This window comes from Peromyscus eremicus, chromosome 8b (assembly GCF_949786415.1).
Source record: "Peromyscus eremicus chromosome 8b, PerEre_H2_v1, whole genome shotgun sequence".
Classification (NCBI taxonomy): domain Eukaryota; kingdom Metazoa; phylum Chordata; class Mammalia; order Rodentia; family Cricetidae; genus Peromyscus; species Peromyscus eremicus.
Genome location: NC_081424.1, coordinates 9,673,481 through 9,698,457, shown reverse-complemented (window position 1 = coordinate 9,698,457; position 24,977 = coordinate 9,673,481). Strand labels below are relative to the sequence as shown.

The 24,977-nt window shown below is 46.3% G+C and overlaps 1 protein-coding gene across 1 annotated transcript in view; it reads right to left on the bottom strand.

The window, feature by feature from the left end:
• Sobp (sine oculis binding protein homolog) overlaps window positions 1-24,977 on the bottom strand; it is a 172,418-nt gene that overhangs the window by 67,706 nt on the left and 79,735 nt on the right. Inside the window, exon 5 of the mRNA XM_059272458.1 lies at window positions 6,829-6,924. Coding sequence (XP_059128441.1) covers window positions 6,829-6,924 — 96 coding nt within the window. The remainder of the gene's footprint in view (window positions 1-6,828; window positions 6,925-24,977) is intronic.

Here is a 24,977-nt window from a genome sequence, read left to right as displayed (position 1 = left end):
CCACAGAAAAAAATTAAAACTAAAAACAAATCTACCATATGACCCAACTATACCACCCCTTCACACATGCCCAGAGGACTCCCATCCTGCTCCACAGATACCTGCTCAGTCATGTTCCTTGCTGCCTCGTCACAATAGCTAGGAAATGGAAACAGACTAAATGTCCTGACAGATGAATGGACAATGAAAAGGCAATGCACATACCCAACGGAATACAACTCAGCTGTAAGGAAAAATGAAATCATGAAATCTGCAGGTAAATAGATGGGCCTAGAAGAGTTTATACTGAATGAGGTAACGCAGACCCGGAAAGACAAACATCACGTGTCCTCTCACATCGGCGGATCCCAGCTCTAAATCCTCAGCTGTGAATATACAACACAGAGTAACCACAGAGACCAGGGACCACAGGCAGGGGTGGGGGCGGACTAGCAGGATACGGGTAATATAAGTGGAAAATGGAAAAAGGGGGGGGGGTTTCCAACTGAGAAGGAGGGAGGGAAGTCAGTATCGAAGAAGAAGCGATAGAGACAAATATCAGTGTTGTTTGATAAGGCCTCGGGGAATCAGGCCGGGCCGTGGTGGCGCACACCTTTAATCCCAGCACTCGGGAGGCAGAGCCAGGCGGATCTCTGTAAGTTCAAGGTCAGCCTGGTCTCCAGAGTGAGATCCAGGACAGGCACCAAAACTACACAGAGAAACCCCATATCGGGGAAAAAAACAGAAAAAAAAAAAAAGCCTCAGGGAATCATATTAGTTTATATTTACTTAAAATTATACACAGTGCATACAAGCGTATATACAAACGCATGCTCACACACATGCAGACACACATCCATCCATGCACGTGTGCACGCGCACCCCCCTCCCCCACAAACACACACGCTGAAGGAAGTTAAGTCACTTGGGCTGACAATTCCCTCTACAAGAACCATAGACTAACAAAACTGCTGTACCAGGCACAAGAAGCTCCCTTTTACAGCTGGTCAGGCTAGTCCAGGTGACCCCCAAACCATACAGACTGTCAGCGTAGTCTAGGCTGCCTCTTAGGGCTTGAGGGTGAGCCCCTATTGCTGAAAACATGGCATACTTAGTGCACAGGACTTGGATGATTTGCGATAGATCTGACTTGAAAGTCCCTTTCCTGTGGTTAAGCATCCATGGTTCTAGAAAACACTACGCAAGCTGTGAAGGGAGGGAGGTAATAGTCCTACCCAGCTGCAACACCTATGAACCACAAACAGTGACCAGCATGGCAAGATATCTGTGAAGGTGCAATAAATGAAACTCACGTGTTGGCCGTAACCAAGAGCTGTCTAACTGGGCTTAAGCCCCACTCAACAGGAGGGAAGCCATGCCTAGGTACTATAATCCTAAGCCAGTTTCTCTGGGCTAGTGAGGCCACGGACCTTAGAAAAGAATCCACTCCCTCCACTGGGTAGATCAGCAGAATGCCTTGCTACATTCTATACCTCATCCTTCTACACAGGCCAGTGAGCCGCCACCCCTCAGCAGAGAAGCCTCTCTTTGCCGCAGATGGAGACCGTCATAGCAAACCACACCAGGACACATGGCAAAGGTCAGCGGACTGTGAAGAGCCCAGCCCCAACCTATGCATCGCCATCACAGCTCCTGCATCCAGGGCTCATTGAGGAAGACGAGGTAGCAGGGTTGTAGGAGCCAGAATACCAAGACATCCACCGTGAAACAGTCTCTCCTCGAAGTGGCTGCATCGGCAAGATGGGGCAATGGTTACAGCAATGTTTTAACGTCAAACGTTTACGTGGATGTTTTAACGTGGACGTTTTCACAGTGCCCCATCCCTAGACAAAGAGCCACAGGAAACCAGTGACTGCCAGGACGAGGAGAACTAGCCTCTCTCAAGGATGAGCCTCCTTATTGATTGTCCAGTGCAGAGTGACAGTAGCCAGCCCTGAAACCACATGCACACAAACAACAATATTGACACAGTTGTGTGTGTGTGTGTGTTCATAAGAATAACAATCAAAGCAAAAAGAGACTGTCAGTTTGAGGGGACGCATGAGAGAGTTTGGAGGGGATACCTGAGGAGGGCTAGAGGGAGGAATGGGAGGGGGAAAGCAATGTAATTCTACTTCAATTAAAATATAATAATAATAATAATAAATAACAAATAATGGGCTATCAAGAGCAAGATTAGCCTCTAGCTGATGAGTGTTTGCACCTGGGAAATGTACACGGGGTACATGATAATTCCTATAATTTTGAACATTAGAAACTTTCCATATTTTTAATCTATAGAAACACTAGGAATTTTTATGAAATAGAATCCATAGGATTGGTCATGGATGAGGACTCTTCACAGACCTGCCCATCTGCCTTCTCCTTAGCCTTCAGGTTCTCCATACTTGGCCAACTGAGATGCTGCACAGGCTACGGGGGACGTGGCCTGCCCTCTCCTACCATCCAGCCTTCCTTCTGCTCCTTCCCTCCCACACCAGTTCCTATAACCAATAACTTTCCTGTAGCAAGACCTAGAACAAAAGCATCTTCCAGGGCACGGGCTGCATGCGACAAGAATTTCATTCTCTTCCACACATGGGAACTTTCCTAGTGCTTTTCCAGGACATGGCTTACCACGCAATGGCAACAACCAAGATGATAAGAAGAATCCCAATTGCATAGCTAATCTGTACTGACAACAGGGACCTTCAATACACCATTGTGTCGTCTTTACAACCTCCCCCGAGGCTTTACAGATGAAGACTGTAAACTCAGAGAGGCCCGAGAGATAAAAACCTGAGTCCACTGTGATGTCGTATGTACTTTATGCCTTTGGATCTATGGGGCAAACTTGACTGCTTTACCCAAGAACCCATATACTTAATGGCTACCGTGCTGGGTATACCTGGCTCTATTGAACAGTGCGCTCGCTCCTTTGGGGCAGGGATGGTATCTTTTTCCTGTTCCATATCCCTCTCTGCTTGTCTAGTACAATGCATGGAGGATACCTGTGAGCCGAACGCTGCGCTGACACAGGCATTTCTGAGGCTGGAGAATGACGTGTCCACATCTTCTAACCCACCTGCCTGCCTCCAAAATGAACTGAGGTAGAGCAATCAGCTCTCCTCATCATCATCTCTGTTTATGAGGCCTCCACACTAAAATAGTTTCCCTCTTCTCCCTCCCCTGGCATTGTAAGTGACCAGAAAGAATTCTTTCCCATGCTATTTTTATTTTGCCTCCCAGCTGTGGGCTCCCTCCCTCTCCTTCTCCACAGCCCTCACCCTTCCAGCTGGAGGTAGCCATAGAGATCCAGACTCTGGGTGATGATTCTGGAAGCTGAAGCTGGGTTGGACAAGCTTATTTTCCCTGCACTTCCTTCTCAGGGCTTCCTGCACTCACTCGCTTTCTAACCTGTAATCCCAGCTCTGGGGAGGCAGAGAATCCCGGAGGCTCCTCGCCGCCGGTCAACAGCCTGGCCTAAACAAGCACACACCACACACACACACCACACACACACACACACACACACACCCCAGGATGTCAATTCCGTTGTCCTCATTCCCTTCTCCAAGCCTTTCAACAACTTCTAGTTGTCGGTCTTTCCCTTCCCGGGCCCAACTTTACGTTCTATTTCTACAAGATTTTCACCCAGCCAGTTCTTGGGAACTAACAAAAAACTGGCTAATGAGAAAACATGAACTCAACATATCCTTAAGGATTTCCTCTCACCTTGGCTCCCACAGTCCACCCGCTGAGTGGGATTTCATTAGGGGAGACCTTGCAGTCCCAAGCTTATTTCTCCAGGAGAAACTTAATGACGGCCAATGGAGTTGGAACTTGGTGCAAGTGCTGGTGGCCATGGTGAGCTCTGACTGTCCTCCCGTCCCAGTTCTTGGATGCTGTGTTGCTGTCGTGTCAAACCACCCACACTATCTTTTACTGAAAGTTGTCTTCTTTGGTCATGGTTTGATTATGTAACCAAGCCCCCTCTTACACACACACACACACACACACACACACACACACACACACACACCTGTCTATGAAGAGCAAGGTGGCCACACTGAACTGTGGCCCATCACATAGGACTTGTTTATCTAACCATTGGACTTTCTACCCTTGCATTTTCTTTTGTTTGTTTGTTTGTTTGTTTGTTTTTCGAGACAGGGTTTCTCTGTGTAGCTTTGCACCTTTCCTGGAACTTACTCTGTAGACCAGGCTGGCCTCGAACTCACAGAGATCCACCTGCCTCTGCCTCCCGAGTGCTGGGATTAAAGGCGTGCGCCACGCCACCACTGCCCAGCACATTTTCTAAATTAATTTAAAAACCATGAGGGAACCACTATGTTACCACCAAAGAAAGAATCTTGGCCACCACCAAGCTAATTATCTAGTCATGTGTACAGTACACTAGTGTGAAGGCACACATCACATTTTGGGATTTAAATGGAAAAATCAGTACTCTACAAGAGCTCTACATTTGCACAGCAGAATCTACCAGAGCCAATGCTTTCTTTGTTGGTGCCTTCCGATTACACACACTCGTGTATTCCAGGCATTGATTTTACTTTGCTTTTTTTTGTAAGTTATTCAATATTCCTGCCTCTTCCAAGAAGTGTGGGCTGGGGGAGGGGTACAGAGACATTCAACCATCAATAATACAGAGTCCATGTCCTGTCTACCTGGCCTCAATCCTTTTCTGTCAGTTCCTGCGGCCCATGGGACAAGCCTTCCATCTGGGAACTCCAAAGACCTCTGTACCCTCAGGTCTTTTCTCCCTCTCCCAACCGGCTGCTTGCTGGGGCTGCAGTTAGCCATGGAAGAAGATGCCAGAACCACCCTTAAGCTAAAAAGGCACTTTGGAGTAGAGTTTGCCACCCTTCCCACCAGATTCCTTAAAAATCACCTCGGAACTGTAGGAAGGAAACTCCAAGGAACTCCCATTTCTCTCTTAAGAATGAACAATTCTTTTGCAAAGAAGCGTAACCTCTCAGGCATTCACAACAGCAAACACATTGCTTTTCTTGCAGCTGGCAAAGTGTGTGTGTGTGTGTGTGTGTGTGTGTGTGTGTGTGTGTGTGTATTTTTAAATTTCTTCTTAGAGAAATAAGCTTTCTTGTGTCTTCTTCTTCTTCTTTTTAATCACAGGAAAGTATACTGAACAAAACAAAGCATTTCTGACAGTGACTGCATTACCATAAAGATTGTACCAAGCCTCTCAAAACTACTGCCAACACAGTACTGCTGCAAGCATTAATTTCCTCTAAAGGTATCTGGAGACAATGTTCACATTAAAACAAAATTCCTCCAGTATACACTCAAGCACATTTACTTTTCCAATATATAGTGGGGAGTTAAGTATGGTATATAGGTCTTCACAATCCTTGTAAAAAGGAGCAAGCCACCTCTGAAAGCATTCTGATAGCAAAACATGATAAATGCCACCCCACCCCCCCATCCCAGGCGTGGGTAACTGCAGTTACCAAGAGAGCATTAAAAAACCAAGTACAAAGGGCTTCCTGCGGAATAGGTAATGCTACAGCAGACCAGGGCGTTTAAGAGCCCTCAAATAAAAGATCAGGTGAGTTAAATTTTCATGTGAACAGTTGCATTCCTGAGCAGCGAGCCTGCCTGCAGGTTGGTTGGTCAAGGACACTGCACACAGAGGCTGAGTGGAGCTGCCTGCCGGGAGGGTGCCCGCTGAGCTGCGTGGAGGAGGTTCTCGCTGTCAGCATGCAGCTGCCGCCCCTGCCATGGGGAGGCCTGCATGTCTTCACTCTTCTCCTGCGCTCTGGCCACTTTGTTTCTAATGAACAGTTGGTATCCGAGCCAAACCCAAAGGCTGTTGTTACACGTGGGAATTCCTAAGGCAGAGACCTGGCAAAGCTCTACTCTATTTGGCCAAAAATCCAAACAGGAATTAAACTACCTCAAAATGTAAGAGCCGAGCATCTTCATTTTCCTCCCCTGCTTTCATTTAGCTGGAGCAAATGTTTTTGCTTTAATGCAGTGGAAAAGAAAAGAACATTGAGGGGCAACAGGCTAGATCCTTCATAGAGCTTCATTTTCTAAAGCAGTGTTTGATTCTCTAAATAAATGACAATTCATTCTCTGTTTACTTTAGGTAAACAGAAAATGCATTGCCGAGCACTCGTTCTCAAAAGCTAATCAAGAATGTTAGGTCCCAACAGATTCATTTAATAGAAATATAATAGGCATTCCTGCTTGCTTTTCATCTTGTCTCGCTGTAAATGCTAAACTGAACAGCAAATTAACCTTGCGTTGGAACCGAGTTTCATCACAGCTGATGTCCCCTCTCTCCCGACAGTAAACATCCCCCACCCTGTCACTACTGACTCCTGCAGGGGAGAGACTATGGGGTTGGCAAGAGAGTGGAGGGATACTTGAATCCTAAAGGGAGTGCTATGTGTCAAACGGACTATCTTTCCTAGTCAAACCCAGCAACTGTTGTCTGCTACAAAAGCGCAGATTTGGGGCGTAGGAGGGAGGGTGGGGTGGGGTGGGGTTTTCTCCAAGCTCCATGTATCCAAGTTATATTTTTAACTTTACTAGCCATTCTCCAAGCGACTGCTTATAAACTACAATACAAAACAAGCTAATAAAGACAGGGCCATTCAAGCTCTAAAATCAGATATAAAAGATTTGCAAACAACTTGAGATCTTATAATTAATATGCAGTGATATCAGAATTAGCACTTAGAACTCTACACAGAAAAATATAATACTTCATAAATTATGTAATCAAGAACAAACCCTCGCAAAAAACTGTTTTCACTGTGCTAAAGTAACATTCTAGACTTGTCGTAAGTATGTTATTCTTACAAGTAGTTCGCAGTTATTCTTGAAGGCAAGCCTTGGAGTTTCCTTAGCATAGTGCTGCTGGGGGAAAGTTTCAGCACGTCCATCTTCATCTCTAGCCTGAAGGGAAATATAATGGCCTATTTAGGGACTTACAAATAATGGAAGAAAAAAAAAAAGCTAAAAGCATAACAGCTTAGATCATTAAACAAACGGGAATCCAGAAATAACAACATTATTAAGAAGTTTGTTTAAATACGCAGTATGCCTTTCAGATATCAGAATTTGAGTTCTGTTTTTCTTTATATTGTTTAGTTTGAACATGCAAATTCATCGTGGTGTCACAGTTCAAACGACACGAAGCAAACCAAAATCAACTCGTTTTGTCGGCTATCACCACCACTTGAGTGTTGCAGTGACATGGTGGCAGGAGTCTTTGCACAATCAGGATTGTGTGACATACATACGTGTTTAAACGTTTCGGCATGCTTAAGCAATCTCTAGATAATGCACTTTTAAGAAATTCTAATAGCAAGGCCATAAGAAAAGCAATTTGCATAGTTATATTTTGAACTGCAATACTGTTCGAGATAAATTGCTTCCCCTCGGTTTTTAAATAAAGATCCTAAAGGATCGATGATCTCATAAGAACAATAATTCTTCAATCAAATGCAGTGAAAAAAAAAATAGATTTAATTCAGAAGCTGCGTTAAAAGTCACTGGTTATTTTGATCTACGCTGTCAATTAAGAAAGCTGCCGTTTCAACAGAGGCATTAGCGTTATTATCCATCAGCAACACCGACTGTGGTCTCTGTTCCTAATCGCCATTGGTTTCTGGTTTGGAGCTGTGTGTGAGGGAGAGGTGGGCGAAAGGGGTGTGTCCGAAGCACACTCATTAATCCATTCATCACGTGACACTTGCACTCGGCAGCTCTCACTCCCCTTAGCCCTAACTGCTTGCTCGCTCTCTCTCTCTCTCTCTCTCTCTCTCTCTCTCTCTCTCTCTCTCTCTCTCTCTCTCCTGGCCTCCTAAAATCCACAGCTGAGCTTGCCTCCCTCACATATGGCTTGCATATAATTATGCATATCCCATTTTGCACTGCATTAAAACGATGAGCTCCTGGCTCCCTGCCAGCTGATTTTTAAAGGCCCCAATGAGGTAGGAAAAAGGAGGAAAACACAGGGAGAGCCGTGCAGGAAGCAGCAGGTAGCTCTATCTGCCGTCTCTTTAGATAAAATGTATGTCTGGCACCAAGGGAACAGCTGAGAACTACCTGTTGTGATATATGGGGGGTGGGGGGGGGCTGATCAGGGCTGGTGACACAGCAGTGACAATGCTTACGTACCATTTCCCTGACAGAGCAGAATCTGACCTGACAAGTGTCACTTGGAGCTCCCCAGCTACGCTGTAGACTGTCATTGAAAAAGGAATCCCCGCTCTGCACATTTGAAAATTGTACAGCTTGTATTTCATCAAGGTTTCTGCTACTCGTCATGAGGGTTCTAGGTGGGACCGGGAAACGGAATGGCAGGGTCAGGGGCGGCTGGTTGATGACAAGTCTGTGTGGAAAGAGATTGCTCTGTTGGGGTTTCATTTTTGAGGTATCTCTTTTATGGCCATCTCTGTAATGGGGTGCCTTTTCACTACGCCGTTATCACCTCTAAAACCAGGGTCAAATTAAAATGTGTTCTAGGGTAGGCTGTGTGTGGCAGAGAAAGGAGCGAGCACTGCGTCCTGTGGCTGGAGAGTCAACTGAAGACAATGATGCTCCTTCCCTCCGCGTCAGGACGCCTCCGCGGTGACGTCACAGTGCAGGCTGATGGAACTCTAAGGGGGTCCACTTCAAACCCCAACAGACAGAGGCAGCCGTGAGGACACAGACCAAGGGCAGCTGGAAGAAGGCTTTGAGATGCCTATGGTGGCAACAAAACTAACTGCGTTATAGCAGAATATTCTAAGTCACTGTGTGAGGAACAGACCTCTTAAGGGAGGGAACCACATTTGTTTCCAGTAACGCTGCCACGTCCAGTGACTTACTTTTCACCGATGAAAAAATAACACCTACCTGGATAATAACCGGACCCTATCATAAACAACTCAAGAAAATACCATCTCAAAATATGTCTTGCTTGGTGGTGGATTTATTATATTCCTGATGCACTGTGATACATATGCTCAGAAGCCCAATTTGCATATCGTTTACAAGGGCTACTATTTACATATGTATGTCTATATTCAATATATATGTATCTTGTGTATAAATATTCATAAGGTGGAATATGTTTATTATGCATGTACTATGTATACACATTCATACACACCAGATGCCTAGGGATATTTTCAACATAAGTGACAAAAATACATTCATTCCACTTACATGCAAGGTGCTCACAATACTTTTTATGTGTTCAGGGAACAAACATGCCCCATTATCTAAGATTTGACTGTGTTTTATAGATTTTCATATTAAGCCTTATCATTAGGAGGTTTTGTTAAGTATAGGACGGGGGACACCGGGAGGGAGATAAAGGGAAGCCAGATAAAGGGATCTCCATTGATCTGTTATGTTTACCCCCCACAGCTCCCTCGGACACTCAGCCTGACTCCAGAGTCCAAGAAATGCTATTATCCTCCAGGTCAACCGAGATGGCTTAGTGGACAAGGCATTTCTGGCTAAGCCTGGGGACCTGATTCAATCCCTGGGACCCATATGGTAGAAGGAGAGAGCTGACTCCCAGGTTGTCCTCTGACCTCCACACATGTACCACAGCAAGGCACCAGTACATGTGTATGCACACATACAAATAAATAAATAAATAAATGATATGAAAAAGAAAAGAAATAACCCCGTCGTCTAGCCATTTCCTGTGTTTCCACCTATGGCACAGAGTGGAGAGCACACCAAGTCCAAGGACTCGAGAGCCATCAATCACCCTGGCATCCATGTGCGTGTGTGCCCTGACACACACCTCTCACCAAAGCAACTCGCTTGCATTATGAAGTTTTAAAATGAAATTTTAAATCACTCCTAAGTGGAATTAAGTGCATTCAACTAGGCAGTAACTCTCTACCCTGGTTGCATGTTAGAACCACCTTGGGTAGGTTGTTCCTGTCTGTTTGCTAACATATTGTTTCCTGATTCTTCTCCTTTTCCACAATTCTAATTTAATTGGTCCAGCATAGGGCTCAGAGTGCAGTTCTTTGTGAATTCATAAAAAACAAAACCACACAATTAAAAGCTCTCAGATGGCAGCAATGTACAAGCAGAGCTAAGAACCTCTGGGCTAAGGAGGGCATCCCCAGGCATCGAAAGGACACCGAGCCGCTGTGCAAGGCTCAGCAGATGTGGCCCGGAGAGGGGTCTTCCTCTAAAGGGTGAGAGGTCAGGGGACCAGCTGCCATGTCGACAAAATTCCATGTTTGTCCAGGTTTGCCTCTTGGTTTCCAATGAACAAAGAGACCTAGAGAGCCTTTCACTTCCTGGTAAATGCCTTCCTCTACCTCTCCAGCCAAGACCAGTGCTTACACTTTACTCTCTCTTAACTTGACTTCCGTCTCCCCAACAAGGGTGCAGTTTTGTAGAGGGCAAGGCAGAGTTGGGTCTCCCATCATTATCTTCGACCATTGTCTAGTAAACACTCTTCAAAAATACACTTTCTCACCATTCGCTGGCATCTTGGGGACAATGTCAGGTAGACTCCATGCAGCTCTACTAATCTCACAGGCAGATACATTTTAAGACATCTTAGAATCTCATATATTGGTGCCTGCGCCTTATTCTACATCTGCTCTATTTGGGTACCAGATAATGACAACGGTGAGGATGTGGACACTGAAATTATTCCAAAACATCAGGTAACAACACAGAGCAGACAGACTCACAGCCAGCTTTATTATTGTTCTTAAATTCTCTACAAACAATTCTCAACTAACGGCAGTCTGGAGTAGACCACCCTACTGGTGGCTCTTGGCACCCACTGGGGCCGGGAGGACAGTGTGAATGTCTGACTTTGTTCTGGGGTGACAAGTTCTGAAATGAAGGAATGTCGTCGAGACACTGGATGATGGACTAACTCACTCCATGTGTCTTATTCCCAACAGTTTTCCTCTGACTAATGTGCTAGATATTTGTGCTACTAAAGGGAAACATAAGTGGGTCGCATTTTACTACAAATGTGTAATAATAAATGTGCCTGTCACGCCAAAGGTCCATTTTGGACCTACTCCTCTAAGAAAGCTTCACATTTTGCTATAAAAGAAACAAAAGCAAAAAATCTTCACAAAAACTGTAAGGTTTCTACATAGGGTTGTGCTTTAAAAAAAGAAAAAGATTTGTTTTGGTGTTTAATTCTTTATGTGTGTGTGCACATTCTCACAGTGAGGGCAGGTGCCTGCAGAGTCCAGAGGCCTCAGATGTCCCTGAAGCTGGAGTCAGAAGCAGCTGTGAGTGCCACCCCCCCCCCCCCCAATCACACACTCACACCTGGAATTAGAAGCAGCTGTGAGTTCTGCATCCTCCCCCCACCCAACACACGCCCATACCAAGATGCTGGAAATAAAACTCTGGTCGTCTACAAGAGCGTGTGTTCTCCTCACTGCTGAGCTGCATCCCAGCCCTGATTCTGTTTTCTGAAATAAGGTTTTGCTATGTAGCTCATGCAGGCTTCAAACTCGAGATCCTCCTGCCTCAGCTTTTCAAGTGCTGGGATTACAGGTGTGTGCCACCATGTTTGGCCTTACACCTCTGTTTTCATGTTGCATTATTTAAATAAACACTAGATGTTGTAACTCTGGTTAATGACATGACTCTAGACTCCAAAACTTCCTGCCTTAAAAACTACTCTCCGCTCACTTCTCTGTGAATCACGACTTGTTTTATTTTGAATTTCCTCTGTAACAAATTTTACTTCTTTGAAAGAACTCCCTTCCCTCTTTGGGAAAAAAGTCTTGGTGCAATGTTCACACTGAAGCAAAATCAGCCTTTCTTTCTTTTGGATAGTGCCTTTAGAAAATATGGAAAATCCTAGAAACAACTGTGTTGGCCTACTTCAGACAAGAGGGATGTTTCTGCCTCGATGGACAGGTTAATGTCATCGTCATAAGTAGAAAAACAATGAAGTTTTGGAATTACACCTTCCCTTGATGAATGGGAACTTATACTTCAGTATCAATGTGTTGTCATTTATTTTGGAAACAAGAAAAGGTTTTGCCTGGAGTCAGAACTAGGGGGCAGAGAATGTGGTGGAGGTTCCAGATTCTTCCAGGGCTACAGCAGATGCGGCTGTCAGCCTACGCATGTGGTGTTGGTACCAAACTTGGGAACATCAAAAATAGTACATCTCAAAGTTGTGGGAATAGGTTTAGAGATGAGGTATTATAGAGACATAAGGGGAATGTTAGCTTTCTATTTTATAACTAATGTTTTGAACCAGAAGCAACGAAACTTTTTCAAATTCATAGTAAGCGAATGAGAACTCCATTTGGGGAAATTTTGTTTCCCTTTCTGATACCATGTGCTTCTATATCAAGGGTGCTCAGAGGAACTGGCAGGCGTCATCACAGACTGCCATCTATGAGATGACAAATGCCTTTATGAACAAAAGGTCAGCCAGTGCCTCTGTCCTGCAGGGGCAGACCCCCCAGAGCTCTGCCCTGCACTGCTGCCCTTGGCTGCAATGGCATAGGGAGGTCTCCCGAGTGGCTCCCTGCCCTCCCCCCGAGTTATAGCTCAGCTGCTCTTATCTCAGTGGGCCAGTTCCTCCAGGCTAAATCCCCAGGTCCCTCAACTGTTTTTTGTCCTTTACCTTCATTTTCATGGATAAAAATAGAATCCATCTCTCCTTTCCACTTCTGGAAAATGCCTACACATCATTGAGCCTTCTCAACTGTATTGCCTTATGGAGGCCACCTGTGAACTCTTCTTCCAAGTCCGAACCTGGGGCCCGGAAGCACATGATTCAGTGGGGCCCCTGTGTGTTCGAACTGTGTTCCGTTCAGCTGCAAATCTCCACGGCGTAGTCTAGCACCCAGCATATTACAGGAGCTCTGTACATGACGGATGGAGTGAATGAACGGATTCCTACCCATTGACCACAGTACTGGACACTCCGCTTTGCACTCCAGTCCTGATCCCCTGGAGTTCTTGCCTTGCCTGAGTTCCGCTTGCCTCATACCTTGACCTCTCCCTATTCCATGTGCTTCTGCCTAATGCCTGTCCCTTGTCCTCAGCAAGCTCTCAGCCCCACAGCAGGCCTTGCACCTGATTTGGATGGTGACCAACAACCCTTCTGCCCCACTTCTCTCTCTGCTTCCCCTAGACTGAAATTCTGCTCCTTTCTGACAATGTCTCACCCATAAACCCATTCCTAAAGCAGACTAGCCCGCTAGGTACCCCCTTCCTTGGGTCCCATAGCACACCTTTTCCTGGTGTCCCACGCCAGTCTGGGATGCCTCCTTTGCACTCATCTTAAGACTCGTGTCTTCTCTCGCTCATAAACTAATCCTTTCTAATCCTTTGAGGGCAGAGACCGCATATTATTGAGAGCAGAGACCTGGCCATGCTTAGACAACATATACCCTGTGTACCCGCTAGTTTTATGTCAACTTGACACAAAGTAAAGTCATCAGAGAGGAGGGAGCCTCAACTGAGAAAATGCTTCCATACAATCAGGCAGTATGCAAGCCTGTAAGCCATTTTCTTAGTTAGTGATGGGAAGGACTCAGTCCATTGTGGGTGGTGCCACCCCTGGGCTCCTCATGGTCTTGAGTTCTATAAGAAAGCAAGCCAGGTAAGACATGAGGAACAAGTACTCCTCCATGGCCTCTGCACCAGCTCCTGCTCCAGGTTCCTGCCCTGACTTCTACGATTAACAGTGGTGTGGAAGTGTGAGCCAAACAAACCCTTTCCTCCCAAATTGCTTTGGTTAGGACGTTTCATCACCCCAGTGGCAGCCCTGACTAGGACACCTGTAAACACAGTTCAAAAGGATTCATTAATCCTTGCTTGTGCTTTAAGCCAATGTTCAGAAATATTTTGTTTTTCCTACTCTGAATTGCCTTTTGTACAAAAGTGATCTGTGCAGTTTGAGTTGTGTGTCTGCATGCAGCTCTGACAGAGAACTCTCTGGGGGACAGAGCTCTCCTACCTGGCATCAGGCTCTCTGCACTGGACAGTCTCCAGCCATCCCCCAACATCAGTCTCCAGACCCAGGAACCCACTCAGTTCACGGTACTGCTAATCTGCTTTGTGCGGGAGACCTCCCCCATCATCCACTGGTAAAGAGAGTCGGGGGAGGGGGGTGTCCTATGATGGAGCTGTTTTACTTTGTTCTTTTAACAAAATGTATTTAAACTCCCTTTTAGCGTGTTGAGGGAAGGAGAAGCTGTTTCCCAGCACATCTCCTCCTAACTCTCCACGCTCCTCTGTTGGCAGCAGGCTGGCTCCCCCCATGGCTCTCCAGGCTCCTCTGACAGCTTGCACACCTCTGATGGATGAGAAGGTCTTATTTGCTGTAGTGATTTTTTTTTTAAACTCCGTGCAAATCTTTATAATATCATAAATTTTTAATATCCAATTTGGAGTCTTCAAAGAATAATGGTAACAAATATGCAACATGAAGATAATGGGAATTGAATCATGTTTATGGTTTCCACGAGCATCTTAAAGATGTCAGGGCAGAACTGCTCAGAGCCACGAAAGCCCCCGGCTAGCTTGTGTCTGATTAATGGCTGCCCTTCTTGGGGGCCCTAAAGGGTTCCACAACAGTAACAGCAGCAGAGTCCACATCAGCCTGAAACACAGCTGCCCTATGAACTAAGATACATCACGCTCGCCCCGGCACATTACCACAGCGTGCTGCGCGATCGTCAGAGTGACTTCTAAGTGGTTCAGAAAACCTCTGTCTTTACTTTTTATTGTTAAATCCATTTCTTCCTTTATTGGACAGGTGAGCCTTCTGCACTTCACAGCTCTTTGTCAGACCACACGAATGCCTTTGTCTGGTGAGAACTGTTATTTCAAAATGTCCACAGGTAAGCCCCAGCATACAGCTAGTTCCTCTCCGCTGTTCTCCATTACAGCTGGGCCACCATCACACCCTGGCTGGTTCTGATTATTCCAGAACCTTAATCCACACTGGATTATCCCAGCTCCCTGATTGCTCCCCTCCCCCCCTCCTCCGCCCACTGCCTGCCTTTTGGCGTTTCCACCATTCATTTGCATCTATTACCCAGGGACCTGTGAGGGGGAAACAAAAGACAGGCAAGCAGAAATGGTTCCGCTTTGCTACCGGCTGGCACCCACAAAACGCTTCAATAATTGGCCTCCTCGAGACGCGGCAGCGAGTCCCTTTATTCCCGCCCTCTCCAATCACTGGGCAGAAGGGGGCTGGGCGCATATCTGTGTGTGCAGACCTCATGCTGGACCTGAGATGTGGGAGGAAATAGGAAATAGGAAACAGGCGTGGGCTGCAAGGAGACTCCGGGACCCCATCTGCAAGGCTCCGAAAGGATCCAGACGTTATAGAGGGGCATCATTATCCACAAGATGTCTCCCCCAGAAACAGCCTGGCCGAAAATGAGATTAGGAAGTGCACAACTAACCAGGTTAAGATACTGCTCTGGATGCTATCAGAGATTGCTAATAACAGCCAACATTTTTACTCTCTTCCGCACACGCCAGGCTCTAGACCAGTGTTCTCTATATTTTAACATACTGAACACAGGTATTTATCACACACACACACACACACCCCCAACACACACACAAAAGAAAACCCTAGCAACAGCCACTATTATTCTATTTTATTTATGAGGAAACTGAGGCAGCTTATGTGATTTATGAGTCATACAGCTAACAAGCAGTAGAACCAGAATTCACACCCAGGCAGTCTGGCTCTCGAATCTAACTCCGTAAGACCCTGATTGCTTTCTTCTCCTGTACTGTCAGCTAAAGAAGTCCCTGTGCCATGAATTGTGAACATCAGTGTCATTAAATTGTGTGTGTGTGTGTGTGTGTGTGTGTGTGTGTGTTGAGAGAGAGAGAGAGAGAGAGAGAGAGAGAGAGAGAGAGAGAGAGATTCTCATAATCCTTTTGTTTTGACTTCCCAGGATTGAATGAACCAAGGAAGTTAGGAAAGGGGGTGGTGGTGTTTGATATAGCAGAGGTAGGGTGGGTGTCTGCAAAGAATCCAGGAAAAGGGAGGTGAGGCTGTGTGTCAGCAGATCTCTGCACAGCCTGAGAAAAGGAACTTTAAATTTGATTAAAAAAATAATGTTTAAAGCAACTTCTTTATGCTCTTTTCAAGCAGGTTTCATTACTGATTATGGCACCGAGGTCCCTCAGTACCAGAAGAGATATGTCTGTGGAACTCGATCAGCTATTGAAACTCTCTCAGAATTTCCTTTGTGAGATTTTTAAAGCCTCACCAGCATTAGGATATTACTGATTTTTAACCCTACAAGTCATGCTGAGCAGACCACGGAGGGTGCTGTGCCACCGAGTCTCACTCCTTCCTGGCACTGTGGCACACAAGCACAGTGTGTAACTGTGTGTAACTTGTAACTGTGACTTTGGTTAATATGAATCAGTTCACCAAGACACCGGTTACTCCTAGATAAAGTGGAGACACTGAAAAAAACCCTTGCTGAGAACTAAACTTAGTTTATGGTGATCATTCATGGCAGTATGGCTGTGATTCAGAGAGCCAGAGGCCAAGTGCCAGCCTCTGCTCAATCCACACTGCCTTCCACCCCCAGGAGACAGATGTGGTGATGTGGGCGATGCAGGTGCATGACTAATTAGCTCAGTTGCTGGGAGAACAATGCAAGGGGCTGGAATTGGGGTTCTGGATGAGTTCACTTGCTCTGGGGCATGTTTACAGAACACATCCCTCATGGTACCCACCATGCCATGCATGGGCAGTTCCCCCTCGAAGGGGCAACGGACACTGGAAAACATGTGAGAGGATCTGGGTGAGCCTCAGTGCTCACGTCTCTATGCTTCTGAAGAAACACCTCGGAGGGCATACCTGTTGAGGGCAGTCACAGGCAAGTCATGAGATGAAATGAACGGTCTCTTCAAATTCACTTCTGATTCTGAGGTCAAGAGTGGTCAGTTCTGGACTCGTAGAAATACTTGTCAAAAGCATGATGTCACAACTATCTTTAGTGATAATGTCTCAGTACTCCCACTTAGAACTTTTTTTCTCTCACCAAAGGAACTCCACCATTGGGGCATAGGTAAGATAAAGTTAGCTACGTCTTTTGGTTCTCCTAAGCTGAACTTCAGTCCATACCCTCCCATGTAACTACCAACCAACAGAGCAGGCTTGCAGAAGCCCCGGGGCTGTGGTCGGCCATCACACTCTTCTCTAACAGCTGCTGTCCTCCCGGCTCCCATCTGGATGCCATTTCCCCATCCCTCAGCTCTTGTCTGCACCCTGCCCATGGCCTACACTGGAATCTTCGTTCCGTATTCTTGGCCTGCCTAGAGTGTGCCATCCCCCCCTGTAGATGTGGCCTTGATCCTGACATTCTGGGCCTCACTATGGCCCACCCTGTGTCACTCTGGTCACTGCTCTAGCCTGGGACATCTGTTAATTATGTCCCCAATACAATTTCTCCTAAAAACACGATTTCTTTAGGAAGAACTAGAGGATTACGTACTGCTCGTACAAACTTGCAATAAATAGTCTGACCACAAAGACTAAAGCCAGGGCCAGAGTGAATCTCTGCTTTTGCTGTGCATTGTGCGCATAGATGTTCTGAGTACCATGCAGGGATACTGTGATTTATGCCCATGGATGCAGGAAAATGAGAAAGATGGGGTGGCACATCCATTGGCTTTGCCCCCTGGGTCTTTCAGAGTGCAGAGTCCGGATGTCATTCCCAACATGCTGGTCTTCCTGACAGCTTCGGTTACGAGCCGTGTGCCCCTTGACCTGTTAACGGAGGTGTCACCAGGCTTAAAGAAGAAAAACTGCCTAAATTACCGTTCCATACTCAGCGCCAATCAACCTCTCAGAGGAGCTGACTGTAAAGATGGCGGCGGCAGGACGCCATAAATAACGTCCTCTGTTCAAATGACACTCTCTGGAGTCTTCATCTTAAGTCCCAGCCACTCTGCAGATGATGAATGGAGGTAATAAAAGTTGGGACTGTGGCATGTTTAAGTAGGAGAGACTCATTTAGGCAGAATTTGACTGGGGCTTACAGACGGCTCCGTCGAAGCCCACAGCTGATCATCAAGCCATGGTCCATTTTCAGAGGTCAATTTTAAGTATGCCTTGCTTCTCTTTTATTATTATTAATTATTATTATTAATTTTATTTAAGGAGGTACATTGTGTCAAAGCCTAAGTGAAGAAAGGTAAAGCCCTACCTGCATTTCCATATCCCTTCTTGGGATAAACTGAGACTAAGGCAGTGGGCTTCCCCCTGCGAACAGCCAGCCCCTTCTGTTTGCTCCAGTCACTCAAAACTATCGTAGGTCTCAGGACCCGAATATCTCAACTGCCCACGATCCCTTCTGGTGTCATGCACCAGAAAGAGGCTCTCAAGACTAGAGTCCCCCGGGGAGCCACCACGTCCACCTCAGTGACAAGACATAAACGATACTCAATACAGTAGTTGCTTTGGCAATAATAATAGTATTTCACTATTTTTCTGTGTTGGGCACCAGGCTGAGCCCCTTACAGACTGCATGCAGCTCATTAAAGCATCCCAAATCTTCACCTGGTCTATAACCCCACCACCTCCACGGTGCCTGTGAGGAATCGGAAGTGACTTCACCAAGGCTCAAATGTTCCAGAAGGCAAAGCTGGGTTGTACGCTGGGTTGGGTCAGCAGGCACAGGCTGCTGACTCCAGACAGGTACAGTCAGCAGAGCAGCAGAAGCTGCAGGCATTACTAGAAAGAGGGCAGAGCCATGGATGGCTACCACGGCCCCGTGGGGCCTTGCACGAGGGGGAAATCTTGCCCCTGTTTTTCCCTCGTCACAGTGAAGCTCTGATGCCCAGCAGAGCTCAAACAGAGCAGCAGCAGGGAAGTGATGCCCACGAGGACGCTGAGGGACTCTGTGCCAGGCTAGAGGAGCAGGGGCCACAAAAACAGGCCGAGCAGACCCAAGCTTCCGCCTCCAGGCTGGAAGGGACGGGCTTCTCCGGGTGCTCTGCCCTTGAGGACTGGGACACATGGGAGGAGAGAGAGGGCAGGACGACAAGTGTGGTGCCAGGAGCTGGGACAGAAGACAACCTGAAGCTGACAAAGAGCTAAGGTGGGGGCGGGGCCTGCTTTGGGGGCGGGGCCTGCTTTGGGGGCGGGGCCTGCTGTGCAATCTCTCCGTTTTCTTTGCATGGCCCAGGATTCAAAGGTAAGAGTGCAAATCTGTTCTCTCTAGAGAGATGAAGGCATGTTTTCAAAGACACCAGATCCAGAGTGTAAACCTCTTCCTGTGATTCTTGGCTGATTGTGAAACAGAAAAAAAAAAACAAAAAACTGGTTTGATTTGGAAAATAGTAAAAGAGGATTAAGGGTTACTGCTTGATAGAAATCATTACTAATATGAGTTTTCCTTTATTAACAACAGCAAGTAGAATTTACATGTAACCAAGTGTCCTAGTACAATTAATTTCCATGCCCTAAGTGACGAGAGACTCGGAAGAATGTTTTGAATGGTCCTACAAACTATAATATGCACTACACTATATTTGTACAGAACCACCAGATGTGACCAAACAGAAACCAGACAGCATTGGGGAGAGTTCCCTACACAACGCTTTCCCCCGCCTCTCCCCATTCATTCATTTTGTTACCATTATTGAGCATTGACTGCGAGGTCAGCAGCAATAGGTAACAGGATAAGTAAGGCACCTAAAATGAACCGCGTTCAGCTCACACATTCAACACACTTTAACTCCAACGATAACAATAAAGCAAAAGATCCTTTGCCGAGGTTTCATCATACACAATCTAAAGTGCACCTCTATCTTGTTTAAATTTGGGATTTTTAAATTATCATAATTTTTATATTAAGGCAACCTACCAAAGGCCAAGGATAAAGACATCCTCATAAGCAGAGTTAGGATCAAGTCAGAAGCAAATTCCTCAGAGGCAAGGACGACATGTGTGACTAGGATGGCCATTCTTTATTATCAATTTGACTGGCCCAAGAGTTACCTCGGGCTGGGTGAGACACCATTGGGTGTGTCTGTGAGGGTGTTTAGGATTAACTGAGGTAGGAAGACCCATCCTGAACGTGGGTGTGACCATTGCAAGGGCTGGGGTCCCAGGTGGAATAGAAGGGGAAAGGGGAAAAGTCAGTCCCATGCTACATCCCCTGCTCAGACATGAGTAATCTAGTACCTTTGAGGTGTCTCCTATCATGCCTTCCCCACTGTGGTGGACTGAGCCTCCTCAAGCCATGAGTCTACACAAGGGCTTCCTCTTGGAAGCTGCTCTGAGTAAGACATTCTGCACAGCATCAAGAAAGGTAACTTGATTGGAATACTAGCATCGAGCAGTGATGAAGCTTATTTGATGTCAGCTCTGGAAGGGGCTGAGGCGGGAACCCAAACCATGCCCCAGGGTAAGTACTCAATGGACGACAGTGACTTAAATGTCACAAATCTATCTTTCTTTTTTTCCTAGAGAGGAAAAGATTAGCTGGCAGGAAGTAATGGGGAATGTGCTGTCTTTGCTTACATTGAAATTTTGATTAAAATTTAAGTTGTGTGCAGCTGAAAGAGTATGATTAGCAACCAAAGGCAGATGCCCATCAGGAGACACTGGCAAAGAGCCAAGGAGGTCTGGAAATGTGTGCACACATGCGCTAATCAGGATTCTAACCGTGCACACAGTGTGGCTGCAGTTGGTATGGGGAGACCACGTCTGGACCTTTGCCATAGGATTGTCTGGTTTGCTCCTGCACAGGCATCCTCTGTCTTCATGTCTTCCCTTCCCCCTTCCACTAATTTTGTTCAAATGGAATATTTGTTTTAATTTATTTACTCTGTGTGTGTGTGAGTGTGTGTGTGTGTGTGTGTGTGTGTCTGTCTGTCTGTCTGTCTGTGTGTAGGCCCATATGTTCATGTAGGTGCACATGTGCCACATCTTGTGTGTGGAAGTTGGCGGACAACGCAGGGGGGGTCAGCTCTCTTCCCACCACGTGGGTCCTGGGGATCAAGCTTGGTGGCAAGTGCCTGTACCCACTGAGCCCTCCCGATGGCCCTCCCTTTCCCGTTCATCTCTTCTTAGGTGTTTCTTGTATATCATCTCCATCAACAAACAACATCCCTACCCCGCAGACTGTTCCCACATGAGCAGCCCAGGATTCTTGGGTATTGCTTGCTATTGGTCAAATTCTTCATCCTTCACGTTCGGCCAAAGAACTCAGCAAGACTTTGATATTAATCTTTGTGATTATCATTCACACCGGTTCTCTTTATTCTGTATTTCCTGTGTATTAGCATCTCCTTGTATAAGCATTGTCCCTAACCCAATAACAGAGTGTGGCATCGTATCTGTGCTCAGCAGATCACGCTGTATGTGTCTAAGTGGGATGCACACACACTGTAGTTTCACATGCCCTTTCTAAGCCTTCTAGTCCCATCAATGACACCCAGGAATGAAGGAAACAAAGGAGGGTGTCCAAACAACCTGGCACTGTCACCTTTTTGTAGACAGTGTGGAAATTAGCAGAACTGTTGTTTAAACTGAAAGACAAGAACTAACCCCTGTAGCGTTTATAGGGTCTTTATTCAGTTTAGAACTCAATTCAAAATCACTGTCTTTGGGGTTTGGAGTTTTAAAAAGTATTATTGTTATACCTTTATTTGTTTATTGGAGAGTGGTACATGCCATAGGTCAGAGGATAACTTGGCGGGGGGGGGGGCAGTTCCCTTCTTCTATCACATGGTTCCGGGGTTCAAACTCAGGTTGTCGGGCTTGGCAGCAAGCTCTTTACCCACTGAGCCACCTTGATGGCTCCAGGGTTATCTATCTATCTATCTATCTATCTATCTATCTATCTATCTATCTATCTATTTATCATGTGCTCACATTTCCAGCACATCTTTTCTTCTTCTTTATAACCCCTCAGCGTGACCCATCATGGTAATTTCTCCTTCAAACGTGAGAATCCACTCCCTTACTCATCTGAGCAACCGGAAAAGCTTCCTTTTTATTTCCCTGATTGATTTCATCTTAAAGTAAAATATCTTCCTGTAGAAAACATCGTGATTTCTAGTTTTCCCCACCACTTTCCCCTTGTCAAAGGAAGCCGCTGTGCAGGTACCGCTCAGAGTTTATCATCATTTGTTTCTTACTATTACACCTTGCCCTCCCGGGTGTTAGGACCTGATGTCTGCAAAGATGTAATCAAAATGAAACCGTATTAGTTTGGATTAGCATCTGTGGCAGCACTTCCGATAAACGATCTAGACAAGGCCGTAGCTAACATGTCTGTCTTGTTTCAGTAGAAATGAAAAATGACATCTTTGATGGAGAAGACTCCACAGAGACCGGAGTAGAAATGTGGCCTGTCCCTCCGCTCGCAGAGCGCTCTTTCCCATCAGATGGCTGACAGGTGTGTAATCATGTTCCTCAGTCACAGTTTGTGTTAAAATAACCAATTACCAAATGAATGAGCCTGGAGCTCCAGTGCGGCTGTCACCACCCTTGCAAAGGGATGCTGGCTGTGTCATCCACAATACAGGGAGACTCTGATGTGACTTTTCCTTGGCCAGAGACACACCCCTAGACTTCAAGGAACCCCTCTACCACTCCAGTGAATTCTACTAATTTCAAGGCATTTTCTTCCCTTTGGCCCTTGGTTTAGAACAGAGAGGCCAACACGTACCATAGATGCCCAGTTCTGTTTCCTGGGCAATCTGACAGTATCCTCAACATTTCCTGTGGTTCTAACTGCTCATTCAACCAGGTGTGGGGGACAAGTACCAGCTAGCCCTGACAGAGAGAAGCCAAAGCCAGAGGACGGCCATTTTTCTTTTTACCACCCTTGAACTCAGTCCGAGCATGTCACCTTCGTATCTCATGGAGTACCCACTACCACAGCTGTGTCTCTGTCCAGCTAGATTTCCACATGAACGGGGCAGTATCTGCACTGGCCTTCTCTTTCTCTGGGGTGCTCATAACCTTCCACTAGACAAAACGGAGTGATGATACACAAGACTAAATCACCAAAGCCTTGTCATTTCAAGTAGACGTTCACCAAGCAAGGGAATTTCCCAGACCCACCCATCACTATTGTGATAGGAAGTGTTCTAGATGGTGCGCATAGTCAAGAGCAACGACTCCTTCCGGATTCATGAAAAATACAAGCATAGGCATCCCTTTGTATTAGCCAAAAGGTAGGTGTCAGCAGGCTGAGGGAGAAAGCATGTGAGAAACTTGAAGTCAGTGAACAAGTCACTGTAACAGCACTGTTACTGGTCTGACATGGATCTTCGTCACATGTAACACACCCTGTCGCCAGGCCTGGGGGTGGAGAGCCCTCCATCCTACGCTAGTGGCTGGGTTAAAGGGAAGGGAGAAAGGGAAAAGCCAGAAAGACAAATGAACGTTAACTTTCCCATAAAGTCAAAGAAGTTGTGGTTCTTTAAGGAGCCAACGTCCAAGTGAAGCTTCCTGGATGGATCTGTTTAGGCTACAAGATAGAAGGATACGCAGAGCATCGTGCGTGTGTAACCTGACACTCCTCACTCTCCTTCTCACCATGAAATCACACTCAGCATGAAGGATGTTCCGCTGAAATTCTCCCACAAAGATCAGACCAGTATTGCTTTCCTATCAAAGTGCCCTGCGCACTGTGCCTTGTGGGAAATAAGAGACAATGAATGCGTAGGCGGAAGAAAAGACACATCGACTGGCTTTGCCCTCCTGTCATGTCCCCTCTGTAACTGATGAGGTTTTAACCACAGTCTTGCTAGCCTCATTAGCACAAGTACTAATTACTTCCTCTGCTCTCTTCCTGGAAGTTCAACTGGGAATCCATGGTTGCCTTAACAATGACTGGTACCACGGGCCGGGGCGCGAGAGAAGGCTGAAAACAGGACTGTGTGTGAGTGGGAAACAGAGACACAAGTCAAAAATGCAGCCAGCTGCTGAACGCCAGACTCTTCTCCCAGGTGTGGTGAAGCCCAGGGCTGCCTCCCATCTCTCCTCCACTTACTCTGGGCTCCTGGCAACTTTGGCAGTGGCATCTCAAGTGAAAAGCACCCTGCACAGCCCATATGGTGGAAAGAACCTGGTGGACTGAATACATACCGCACTCCATACGCATTGTGTTTTAGCTCCGGGCCCAGCCGGGCTGCAAACACTTGCAAAATGGGAAACCTTCTGTGCAGTAAAAAATATGGACAGGAGAAGCTAGACTCTGACTTAGAAGATGCAACGCTAGCCAGAAAAAAAAAAAAGTAAGGAAAAGTTAAGGCGCCTGCTTCATACTCTGCAACAAAGAGGCAGTCTGGCCAGGTGGGCTTGCACAGCCAGCCCTTTCTACTGTTTCCAACCCAGTGAGGGTCTTCATCCCACGCACACTGTACCCTCTGGGAGCCTCTGCTGGGATCCAGCCAACGTTCTCTGACTTTTTGTCTTTGTTTATGTTGAACTGATTGAAATTTATGTGGCAATTCTTTGATTTACTTGGTAGGGGGTAGCAGTGAAATCGTTATCTTTATTCTCTTGTTCCTGGACCTTCAGCCCACTGTCCGGCACGGGATATACCTGCCCTCTCAGTCATGGGCATCGCTTACACTCCCCAAGTGTTTCTGGAGGCCAAATCTGATCCTGCTCGGGATGGACACACGAGGGACAAGGATGGGGTGTCTGCCCATTCTCCCTTTTATATTCTCCTTTTCCTGCCTTCTTCACCGTGGTTTTTGAAAAACAACTCTTTTAAAACACCAGTCTCTAGGTACGTAGAATGATTAAAAAAAAAAAAAAAACAACCTTATTTCACTTAAAATCATGGATCTTCTTTTCTTTTCTCCTAGTGTTAAATATGTTAGGGGGCGAATGGAGGGGTCTAAAGATTTTTAATAAATGGAGACCATTTTCTAGGGGTCAGCACATGAAGGTTTCCAGCCTGCTGGGAATGGCTCTCCTGTTTCACAAATGAAGACACTAAGCCGTAGCCAGGGGATCCAACGGGAGG